Source organism: Candoia aspera, chromosome 3, assembly GCF_035149785.1.
Source record: "Candoia aspera isolate rCanAsp1 chromosome 3, rCanAsp1.hap2, whole genome shotgun sequence".
Lineage (NCBI taxonomy): Eukaryota > Metazoa > Chordata > Lepidosauria > Squamata > Boidae > Candoia > Candoia aspera.
In genome coordinates, this window is record NC_086155.1 from 52384673 (window position 1) to 52396783 (window position 12111).

Consider the following 12111-nt stretch of genomic DNA (forward strand, 5'->3'; position numbering starts at 1 on the left):
CTCGATTGTTAAATTAATGGATTTGGCCCCAGTGGCTAAGTTAATAGCATTAATAAGAGAAAATACTGTTTCTGGATTTATTTCTACTTGGCAACCACTTTTAGACTACTTGCTTGTGTTGGAAAAAAATGAAGCTTTGACTTTGGGTTGTAGTGATTAAATGGTTTGTTTTGATAGAAATAATATTACTAAGGTTTAACTAATGGTAAGAGATTATATTTGTAAACTTATCTATATCTGTATTGGAGAGTCAGAAGTCACCTTTCCGTTTCTGTTTTCTGTCTATTTGCACCTTTATAGTTTTTTTTCTTTTTTCTTTAGTTCTATATTCTAACTTTTCTATATTTTCTATTTTGTATTTTAGTTATACTCTGAAAACTAATAAAGCTTTTAAATGCAAAGAAAAGAAACAAACATGTAATTCTTATGCAAATCTTATCATTTCAGTAGGAAAAATCAGGACTGCCAGCAGACTGCATATGATACTCATATACACAAAAGGGTTTTTTTTTGTGTGTGCACTTTTGAGTCACTGTTGACTCCTGGCAACTGCCTGGACTAGTCTTTGCAGTTTTCTTGGCAAGGTTTGCAGAAGCGGCTTGCCTTTGCCTTCTTCCTAGGGCTAAGACAGAGTGACTGGCCCAAGGTCACCCCAAAGTCTTTGTACCTAAGGCAGGACTAGAACTCACACTCTCCTGGTTTCTAGCTTAGTGCTTTAACCACACTACCAAACTGGCTCTCTATATGCAAAACTACCAGCCACTAAATTAGGGGAACCTGGCTTGAAGTTGGTTCAAGACAACTCTACATGTGAATTTCTTTGAAGAATTCATTCAGTGCTCATGATGCCTAAATATGAAGCTCCTTAATGGTGTTTCTAAAAATTATAAAACCAATTTGAGACTAACAATTCAAACAAGGTGTAGCATCCATATACAACCAGTTTTCCTTTCTGGCCAATTTTTCTTGCACTTGTGGCATGGTTTTAAGAAAACATCTTCATGGGTGATTGTGTTTGCAGATCTACAAAGCTTTGGATTGGGTTTACAGACTGTGCTAAGCCATGGTTAGCTTAACCATGGCTTAATTTATTCATCACAATTGGCTGGGTTTACACAATATCCCAAGCTGCAATATGCTAAGCCAGCCAGATTTTGGCAAGGTGAATGTAGTTTTGGAGCGAAATCACTGAATGGTGTTTCCAATGCTCCAAACTTTAAATATATAACAGAGAGGACATGGTTAGCATTTCCCATATCAGTGACAGAAAAGGGACTGATTTTTTAAACACTTTAGACAAGGGCTCTTCTGATTTGGGAGAAGTTAGAATATCTGTCTCTTTTGTGTTTTTTTACATAGAGACAGAAAGGCATTTCCCTCTGTTTGCCAACACATTTATTAGTCTCTTTTTTCCTCTGTACAGCTGCCCCCTTCAAATGCTGCTGTCGCTCTCGTCTGAGCCAGCAACTGGGGGAGGGTGAAAGTTATCCCTCTGTTCCTCCAGGACATGGCCACTGCTCTCCACACTGATATTCGGAAGGGGTTGGAAGCTGTGGTCGGCCCTCTCTAGGGGATGGAAGCTGTGGTCAGTCTCGTTGGTGCCCTGCAGAGGGTAAAAGCTGTGACCACTTTCACCGTGAAGAGCATCAGAGGAGGAGTTGGTGGTTGGGACGTTTGGAATAAGAGGCTGGCTGCCGGGGGAGGCATTTACAACCTGGCTTTGTCTGGTAGATTCAAGAGGGTAAGCACTGATCTCAGACCCTATACTATTCCCACTAGTGGCCCTACTTTCTTCCCTGTTGAGCCTCAGGCTGAGGATCACTTTGCAAGCCTGAGTCTGCACCTCGTCTTCAGGATGGATAATGAGAGCCAGCAAGCGGTCAGAAAGGCGGGAATTGTCGCCAAAGATCATTTCATGGAGGGTGTTATTGTTGTATTTCCACTGCCTTGACTGATACTGTGGAGACAGGCGCCCTTCACTGAGTCGTTCCACAAACACTAACATCTCATAAAGCAGGTTCCCAGGTTGAGATGTCTGGAAGAGGTTCAGGAATTCAGGGGATGCCTTGAAGGGAAAGATGAAAAATACTTTGTCAGTTCAGGGCCTTCCCCCTCATTCTTTCCTCTCCCCCCATCACTTCACATGTGTGAAACTGTGGACAAGTGATGAAAGGTAACACTAATTCTGGCTCCCCCATTCTCAAGGTGGACACTGCATGTTATCACAAAATAAAAGGGGGGAGGGAGAAGATACCAACTTGCATAAATTGTGACAGTCTATAACATTTTTTTTAAAAATAGAAATGCCCTGCATTTCATGAAATGGAGGAAGACTGTGACCAAGTCATCCACGTGCTAGCTCAGTCTGTTATCCAAGAGAAGTTGATGGGCAGTTTCTCCATTGTTAAGTGTCATGCTTACCTGTCCATCCTTTGAGGTAGGCCAGATCAGGAAACATACATCACAAGTATTAAAGAATACTACTGTACCGTTGTAGGGTATAATAACAGTAGCTTGAAAGTCTGCCAGAGCTTTCCTCTGCCCATCTTATACCAAACATAATCAATATAGGGTTATTTTGAATCTTTCCCCCATGCTTTTTCCTTTCCCAGGATTGAGTTGTCATTTACTTTCTCTTAATGGCTCTCTAACGACTCTTGCATTCCTTTGTCAAGATAATCTCTGCACTCCTCTACATTATCTCAGATAAAGATGAGGACAAAGAGCTATTTCTGGATCAGGGCTGGAAGGAACTAGCGTATTCATGATGGATAGAAAGGGACAAAGCTGGGTCCAGCTAGGTGCCAAGAATATGACAACTAAGTGCTTGTTCCTGCCTATCCTCCCCCTTTAGAACCCAGAGAATGCTTTGCAGGACCTGGAAATTCCCCATAATTTGATGAGATATACAATATCTAGGCCTCTAAAAAGATATCTCTGTGTTGACATTCGAATCTGCTCACTAAATTCCCAGTGTTGACAACTGCAATCTCCTGTTCAGTTGTCTGTGATTTTAACCAAAGCTGTTTGTGATTAACCAGATGCATTTAGCGTGAACTCAGACCACGTACTAGACAGGCAGTGCTCGACTATATGGTGTGACCAGAGAGCATTCTTCTTTTTAATGCTTCTGACCTGGCCTTTATTTGACAACTGTTTTGATTTGCCACAGATTATAAGGCTTTGTGACTGATTTCAGCCATAAAATGGGGCCTTAAACTCTTCATTTATTGCTTTCAATTTCATAGATTTCTAGATCTTAGGAAGTCCAAGTTTCATAAGCTGCTGCTGTGTTCTCAGATCTCATGGAGAAGAAAAAGCCCAACCCCCAAACCTCTCCAGAGCTCCCAGAAACTCCTGCTACATTCTACTGCTTTCTCCCACCCACAACACAAACTTCTTACCCGACAATTCATGATGTCATACAGCAGGTCTTCCTTCTCAGCGAGTGTTACAAGAAATTTGAGAACTTGTACCTGCTCAAACAGGTGAGAAGATCCATTTTAGAAACTGTCAGGGAGGAGAAATTAGACCCTTTGCAACTAAAACAAATTTTAAGAACAAAAGAAAAGAAAAGCTCTCTAGCAAATAGGGAATGAATGCTGGCTAAGCAATCATTTGTTTTGTTGCTGTTGCTGGTCATTTACCCACAAGGATTTCAATGCATCATCTAGAGCAGTGTTTCTCAACCTTGGCAACTTGAAGATGTGTGGACTTCAACTCCCAGAATTGAATTCTGTGCACTGAAGTCCACACATCTTCAAGTTGCCAAGGTTAAGAAACACTGATCTAGAGTCATCCAACCATCATAAACCAAAATAACAATAAAGAGTACAGACTTCACATCACTTCAGTGATGCCTTGGTGATGCTATGAAGATCCTGTAAGTCACAACTGGGGAAATAGCCAAACACAGCACCCAGGGGCACTAGGTTCCTGAAAGGCCAAGCTGTGCTGCTCAGTGCATCAACTCTTCCCTATGCCAGCAAATTGATTGATTTCCTCTATTCATTTGCATGGTGGGGGAAGAGGAAATCGAAGTTTGAAGTTTATTTACAGTCCAAGACCACTCATAAAGAAAAACATCAAATACAGCGAAAGGAGAAATCTATTCTGCTGAAAAATAGCTTTTTCCCCTGTCTGTTTTTACTCCCTCTCTCCTGCCTATCTGTATGAGAGAGAAAACGCAAGAGGAGGAACGCACTTCCATCGATATATGTTGATTAGGCACGCCTCCAGAGTAGCTATGGTAGGTTACCAGTTGCAAAACGTAGACCTGAATCAGACTGGCTGAGGATCCCATGTAATGCTTTCTAGTCTGGCGGCAATTATGCAAAGCTGGCTTCATAAGTGAAAGGCAATATGAATTTTAATAATTATTCTCTGCATTTCTGATGTTCAGGTTATCAGTGTAGCCAGACTGACACCACTTACCCCACAGAGGGAGGTATTAGCAGGCTTCTCATGATCCTTATTTTTGCAGATGTTAAAAAAGAAGCCCTACAAAACTATACTCCAGCAGTGACTGGGTATGATTAGTGCCCATGAATAGCTAACAGCAGTTGGGGCATAGAATAGTGTGCCTTGGAAAAGGCCTGAAGAAGAACCTTTTAATATTTTACTGCAGGCCCAATTTTTTTGCCCTAGTTCAAATGTTCAAGCTATAAGAACCATTATGACCATTTTCAATCAGCCAAAAAAATGTCAATGTCAATGAATAGGAGAGAGGCATCAGCAATGTTTAGGATACCCCAAGGTTGACAAAGAATACTAATAATTTTTAGAAAGATCAGGGGTAAAAGAGATCCTATCTAATGAGGACTGAATATGCTTACAGTAGTGACCCACAGAAGACAGGCTGACTGGGTGGGGGAGGGGTCAGAATTAAAAACTGGGTTCAGAATTGAGTCAGAGAACTAGAATAGATCAGAATTTGAAACGCTGAACCCTGAATTTAATGATGCATTTAGAGGAAAGATAACTGAATTCTATCAGCATCTCTTTATAGACATGAAGCTGCATTTTTGCCCTTCTCCAGGCTTAGCCAGTCTCAAGCCCCTAGGCTTATTGAAAGGGAAGAAGGTGCCTGTGTGTTGTGTACCTTGACCAAAGTGTTTGCCACAAGCAGAATGTCCATAAAGTTTGAGAACTTCATTTTCAATAATGTGTGTGTGTGGTCTGGTATGTGCAACCCATTCAGCAGCCTCAAACCAGCAATTTGCAGATTGTTGTCCCGGTTGCTTGTCACCATCTCAATAATTTTGGGGACATATTCCTGAAAAGAAAAATACATAAGGGCAATTGAATTATCCTTTAGCAATTCTCCTTCGACAATCTATATACCTTTGAGACATAATGTAAATAGCTGATTTCTGACTTGATAAGGACGCATCTCTAAAGTTAACTGCAGTGCTTCTCAACCTTGGCAACTTTAAGATCTGTGGACTTCAACTCCCAGAATTCCCCAGCCAGCACACTGGCTTTAATTTAAAATTTGTGAATTAAAAAAAAAAAAATCAAAAGTGTCACATACCCCATGATCATAGTGCTCTCTAGTGGTGGCTGAAAGAATGTGTTTTCATTGTACATGCAACTCTAAATTCAGTTGAAGGAGATTTTTGTTTTAGTTTTCAAAAATTCATGTTAGCCCCCCAAAAGCAAACTTTTTTCATCTTTTCCTTGATTTTTGGAAATATTAGTATGCACATGTATATAGTTACTTTTTTCTTCCTTTTTAGTTTTAGCCCAATATGACATCTCAATCAGTTACGTGAAAATAAAATATCTTAGATAAAGCTCTAAGAGGAGGCAGATACTTAAATTGAACAACTTGCTCTTTGACAAGAAAAGCGTGTCTTTCCACAAGTGAACAATATTTTATCTAGGAATGGGCCAGCCTAGTCTACATAAGTGGAAATTTAAGATTGACTAGTTAGGTAGTACTTCTGATTCACAAGCACTTAACATTTGTGGGAGAACAAGAAATGAGAGGTCCAGAAGGATGGATGGATGGATGTGTGTGTGTGTGTGTGTGTGTATGTATGTGTGTGTATGTACATACATACATACATACATATATATGAATTCACTGCATTTCCTTCTGGACCCCTTATTTTTTCTAGATTATGTTTAAATATACCTTTATTATTCACAAGTTTTTCAATATTTTTCTTTTAAACAGACAAGCTGTAAAAGTATAGGTTGTTTGGAATTCCTTTAAGGTGTGTGTGTGTGTGTGTGTGTAGTCATGTTTATTTCTTATGCTTTATTAAAAAAAATGAAAACGTTAAACAAGAAAATAAGTTTTTGAGCATATATGCAGATGATTTAAAAGCCCAGTTGCACAGAGCGTGTATTCATGCTAGATAGGAAAACAATTCCCGTTATGTTCTTGAAACGAAATAACCACTAAATCATATAAAGCAAAAATACTGGGAGCAAGGTAAAAGACTTGGTAAATTACTAACCACTCATCTGAAATAGTTGCAACAATGTAATATTATATAAGCTAGTGCGGATGCCCAGGAGATGGAGAGTTTTTGAATCAATAAATCAACTTTTAAAAAATATTTACTCTTGCTTATATAATACTGAATTAAATGTAACAGAGGAAGAAAGTAATAAATTTTTATATAATATAGCAATTCCTAAAATTATGTAAGATCAGGCAGCTTATTCGGGTGCACTTCCATCTCACCAAGGTATAATAGATATCACTATGAAAACAGGAAAAGCTCCTGGTTGTCCCATTATGTATTATAAGACCTGTATTGAGGTTTCTGCCCCAATACATTTCAAAGTCTAAAATGATGCCTTTTTAAGTAAGTTTTTCCAAGCCCTTTAGTGAGGTTTATATAACTGTGATTTTGAAGATAGGTAAAGATCATGCTCACTGTGGAAATTATTGTCCAATTTCCTTGCTAAATGTTGATACAAAAGTATTGATCACAACCCTGTTATGTACTCTGCCAGCTATATTGGTTTTCATCATCTATCCTGCACAATCTGGTTTTATTTTAAAAAATGTCAAGCATCTGATAATTGAGAAAAATTGAAATCAACGGTGGAGATTTTATTGAATGGCAGGAAAAGCCTTCGAAATGGTGCAGGAGATTTTTTTGAAACATATATTGCCTAAGTGCAAATTTTCTCCTTCTTTATTAACTGGATCAAAATATGGTATTCGATTCCCTTTGCTGAGGTTACTACAAATGGAATTATCTGTTTGACTATTATGATATCATATGGAACTCATCAAGAATGCCTTTTATCTCCTCTAATTTTTAAGTTGATAAATTCCACCAATCTGCTTGAAATAACTTTAAGGTATAAGGTTAGGAATATCACTACTGTATGTCAATATATCAATCTTGAAGTAATATTCATTTATACAGCATTTATATTTCTCATAAATTTGATGAGATTTTATTATCAGTAATATATCACTAGCAAATAATAACAGTTTTGTATTAAATTCTAGCCACTCTTACATACAAAATGTTCTGTCTAATAAAATAAACCAATTAGGAAAATTTGGAAGATCCTGGCAAGGAAGTATAATACTGACCCTTATTCACATATTTATACTTTGAGGTAATCCTAGTGTAAAAGGGTTCTTTTGGAAGTCAAAGGCAAGCAGTTATATTAATAGTTTAGATCGTGCTATTGTCAATCAGGTTGAACAATCTGAGTTATTGCAAGAACAATCTGGAATGCATAAAACTATGAAATGGCAGAATATTCAGTTAAAATATCTCTTGATTTCACAATTTGTTCAGGTGCACTAGGATTATATTGGAATGTCTGCTAGATGCTTTGATATCTACAGTATTTTTTAAATAAACAATTAAGAAGTATCACTTATTGGAATATTAACTATTTGCAAAAAATATGGAATAACACATATTAATAAATCATGGTTAAAGGTTTTAAAGAATATTAAATATGTTTCCTAAAATCCTAAAATGAGATGAATTCAACAAGAGGTTCATTTCCACATTTACCAGCCACTTGAGTGAATATCTAAAAAGGCTTGACTAACAACTTATATTAGAAGTATAAAGTGGTTAAGATGCTGGATTAGGAGTGGGGAAACCTGAGTTCTAGTCCCTTCTTAGGCAAAATACCAGCTGGATGATTTGGAGCCAGTCACTTCCTCTCAGCCCTAGGAAGAAGGCAAGGCCAGGCCACTTTCAAAAAATCTGTCTGAGAATCTACATGGATCAGTCAATGTAGTCACCAGAAGTCAAGACTGACTTGAAGGCAAAAAAAGATTAAAAAATTAAAACGAGGGCACACTCATTCATATAATCTGCATCTTACACGATTGCCTTATTTTGGTTCAATATCCATAAGTTTGTTAATATGGCCTTACAAGTTCAATTTGATTTAAAGATACTAGTGTACTTCTGAATTTTTACCCCAAACCTGAAATTTATCACAATGTGAAAAACTGTAGATTTATGAAGCACTGGGGGCCTCAAAAGAAGTGCTGCTTCCATGTTGGAAAGACAAGGTAATCCCAGGTCTATATATTAGACCAGCATGCGTTTGCTTTCTCTTTATGAGCTGCCTATTTATTCATAGAATGGAAAGACCAATTGATATTATTTGAAATAATCAAGATTTAATTATGTGTTTAATAATTAGGCTAAATTATTTTCTGTACATTTTAGGGTTTTTTCCCTCTTTCTCTGGCTTTGGAATTTTTTTTTTCCTTTCCTGTTTATATCTTTCTTCTTGTTCTTCTTTTCCTTTTAATTTTTAAAGGAATAAAATAAAACATATTAAATATATGATATTGATACAAACAGAGATGTATTTTTCAAAACTTAAAACCAACTATGGATTGTTGCTGTGAGTTTGTTAGACAGCAATGCTTTTTCTTCTGCATCACTTCCTAAATTGAATTAATTTAGACACTAGCCCCAATCCTGCAAGGGAAAATATACAGTGTAGAGCATTGAATAGCTTTGTTCTCAGTGTTCATTTTATTAATTAAAAATTATTTTTATCCCAACTTTTCTAGTAATGTCCTAGAGTGGCTTACAAAAACAATTAAAATACAATTTTGAAAGTAAAATACAGAACACACTTTGAAAAAAACCTAAAAACATACAAAAAGGAAGCAAAGCATAAATCAATAGCAATTACAAGATTTAAAAAAAACACACCTGTAGAAAGTATGCTGAGGTCAGAATCCTCACGAATGGTTAGGCAGCTGATAAAATCTTTAATGTTATTGACATATAACAGCCTTATATGATTATATATGCCTTACATTAAAAGTTACTATAAGAAATTAGGCACCCTAGAAAAAATTTGGGATTCATACACTATATGAATAAAGGTTTACCTGGATTTTGATTTTAAACCTCCAGATGGCAGTGAAAGCTTTGAGGGCATTCAGGGCCTCAGTTTTGGTTTCTTTATCCCCATCATCCAGGAAACAGGCCACTAATTTTATGTCCTCATTGGTGCAACCATTTGCCTAGGAAGTGAGAAAGAAACAATCACTTGGCTGTACGCATCAGCCTTATTAATCACCAGCATTGGCATGTGGCAAATTTCCATTCGTTCACCATAACACCACATAAACCTCATGATGTAACATGTGGTGGTGAAGATACCAAATTGCATGCCGTATGTAGACGGTAAAGTGGTAACAATCAAGAGAGATGCAACAATTTTTTGTTGACATTGACCCTGAAGGGCAATTCGATTTCACAATAGGACCACAGATTCTGGGGATTGATCATTTGCAGGACGGCATGATCTGCATTTTACTGGGATAAATGCCAGGTTTCACCCAGGTCTTTATCAATTCCATCTGCCAGTATGCATGGTTGCCATCTTGACTTTTTTTGATATTCCCCATGGACACTCCTGTGTAGGACAGCCTTCCTCTTCTTACTCCCTAAATGTGTTTAATTATAAGCCCTATCAACTCTGCACTGTGGTGATGGGAGTTGTAGTAAAACATATCCAGAGAGCTTTAGTTTTGGCAAGACTCACATAGGATCAAAAATCACCAGGCAAGACAATCATTTTTTAATCAGTTCAATCATGTGCAATTCTAGGTGGGTAAAAAAAGGCGTAAGTCTTCTTACCACTGGAGTGGCTTTGGGGTTTTTGATTTTTATTTTTGAATGGGATTTGATCTCTAAATACAGGGATGGGTGCTTAACATATTCTTAGCCTCCCTAAGTTTAAAAAAGAGTTGGGGAAAGCAGTTGATCTCCAAAAGGCCTATGTATTAGAGCACACATGGATCCCAGGCTTATCCTGGGATGAAATTTTTCCTAAATGCCTGCATTTAAATGCACATTAGGACAAAGGTAGTATCCCCTTCAGATTTGAGGACTTCATGAATGACGCACAATGCAGCAACAGAACAGTAATTCCGACATCTGCTCCAGGTCCAACTGGAGTCTGATTTTCCCAGAAGGGCTGGTCTACAGGCAGGAAGTGCTGATCTTATCAGCTGTGATCTATGTGAAGGTGAAAGGTCCCCTGTGCAAGCACCAAGTCATGTCTGACCCTTTGGGGGGATGCCTCTTTTGCGATGTTTCCTTGGCAGACTATAGCGGGGTGGTTTGCCATTGCCTTCCCCAGTCGTCACCTTCCCCAGCAAGCTGGGTCCTCATTTTACCGACCTCGGAAGGATGGGAGGCTGAGTCAACCTGAGCCGGCTACCCGAGAATCCAGCTTCCGCTGGGATCGAACTTGGGTTGTGGGGAGAGTTTCGGTTGCAATGCTGCTGCCTACCATTCTGCGCCACGTGAGGCTCTTATGTGATCTACTGTATGTAGTACCTTTCAATTTCTGCTGAGAATCTGGCCTAATTTTTCTCAGTGAAAGAGGCACCTTAAATCTTTCCCAGTAACATTAGGCTGATTTCTGCAGAATCCCTCATCCCTTTTTCCAGAAAAAGTACACAATCTTGGAAATTGATATCTAATGGAATGAGGACCAGGTAATAAAGTAGCTTTGAGGCTGAAGTTGTTGAGCTGTGGACCTGGGCAGCTGCATCAGGCTTAGCCTTTCTTATTGCATTTTACAGTATGCCCTGTAACTTAGGACGTTCACCTCAGATGCCTTCAAGTAGATACACTGAGTGATGTTATGAAGTGTCATCCTCTTGGTGTCATCATCTAGGTTGGGACTGAGGGACATCAGAAGTCGACTGAGCTCTCCTGGAACAGTCACTTTTACAGATGAAATGTAGAAAGATTCTTGAGACAGCCCTAGAAGCAATAATTCAGAAATGAAACTCCAACTCCATGGAGATTGAAGATGGTTCAGAACCCCTTTGCAGACATTTTTGCATACTTCTGTAACAATCAAAAGAAACACAAAGTTTGATCATTTTAGATACCCTTTTCTTACCTCCTTTATCTCTATAATATTCCTTCTGAAATGCAAAGATTGCTAGTATACCAGTGTAGTAGCACCGTAGATTTGCATACATTCATAACAATATTGGCAGTTTTTTTAATCCTTTAGTCCAGTGGAAGACAATATAGGACCTGCGAAAATTTCCCTGAAGACACCTCCCTTGACACCTGCCCAGGTTCTCTGCTCTACCTGATTTTTAAATTTTTAAAAAATTGTTTTCATTTTTAAAAAATAGGGCACTGGAATGCTACCAGCTGACTGCCAGACTCATAGCACTCTTAAGGCCTCTGAGCCTACAAGAATCCAGTATTTTTAGGAAAAAAAATGTTCATCCAGAGTGAGGCAAGGGCAAATCAAACAAATAAATATGTAAAAATGGCAGTTGGCAACAGTGTTTTGTTTAGAACTATGCAATTTCTGCATGGCACAGAGTGTTGGACTGAATGGTCCCTTGCAACTGTGAAGTGGTATGACAAAGAATATCTTGGCACAGCTTGATCGAGGGAGCAATTTCCTCAATTAGCCTTCTGATAAATGAGTTTTTTGTGACTGGGTACACTCATTATGGCAGAAATTCAGTGAGACCCATCATATGCTCTCAGCATTCCAAATATATTGACAGCCCTCCCACCAGTTGTCTTCCCCCAGTTTTAAACTCTATTTGGGCACACATTTAAACATACAAGCTCTCCCAGAAAGCCTCAGCAGATGCTG

At 38.3% G+C, this 12111-nt stretch overlaps 1 protein-coding gene across 1 annotated transcript; it reads right to left on the reverse strand.

The window, feature by feature from the left end:
* Positions 1-404: 404 nt before the first annotated feature.
* LOC134494858 (armadillo repeat-containing protein 12-like) lies at positions 405-11240 on the reverse strand. The gene is made up of 5 exons (XM_063300104.1): positions 11089-11240; positions 9356-9490; positions 5102-5275; positions 3405-3476; positions 405-2065 (listed from the first exon to the last, which is right to left on the reverse strand). The coding sequence occupies exons 1-5, from the start codon at positions 11173-11175 to the stop codon at positions 1433-1435; spliced, it is 1101 nt and encodes a 366-aa protein (XP_063156174.1). The 5' UTR covers positions 11176-11240; the 3' UTR covers positions 405-1432.
* Positions 11241-12111: the final 871 nt, after the last annotated feature.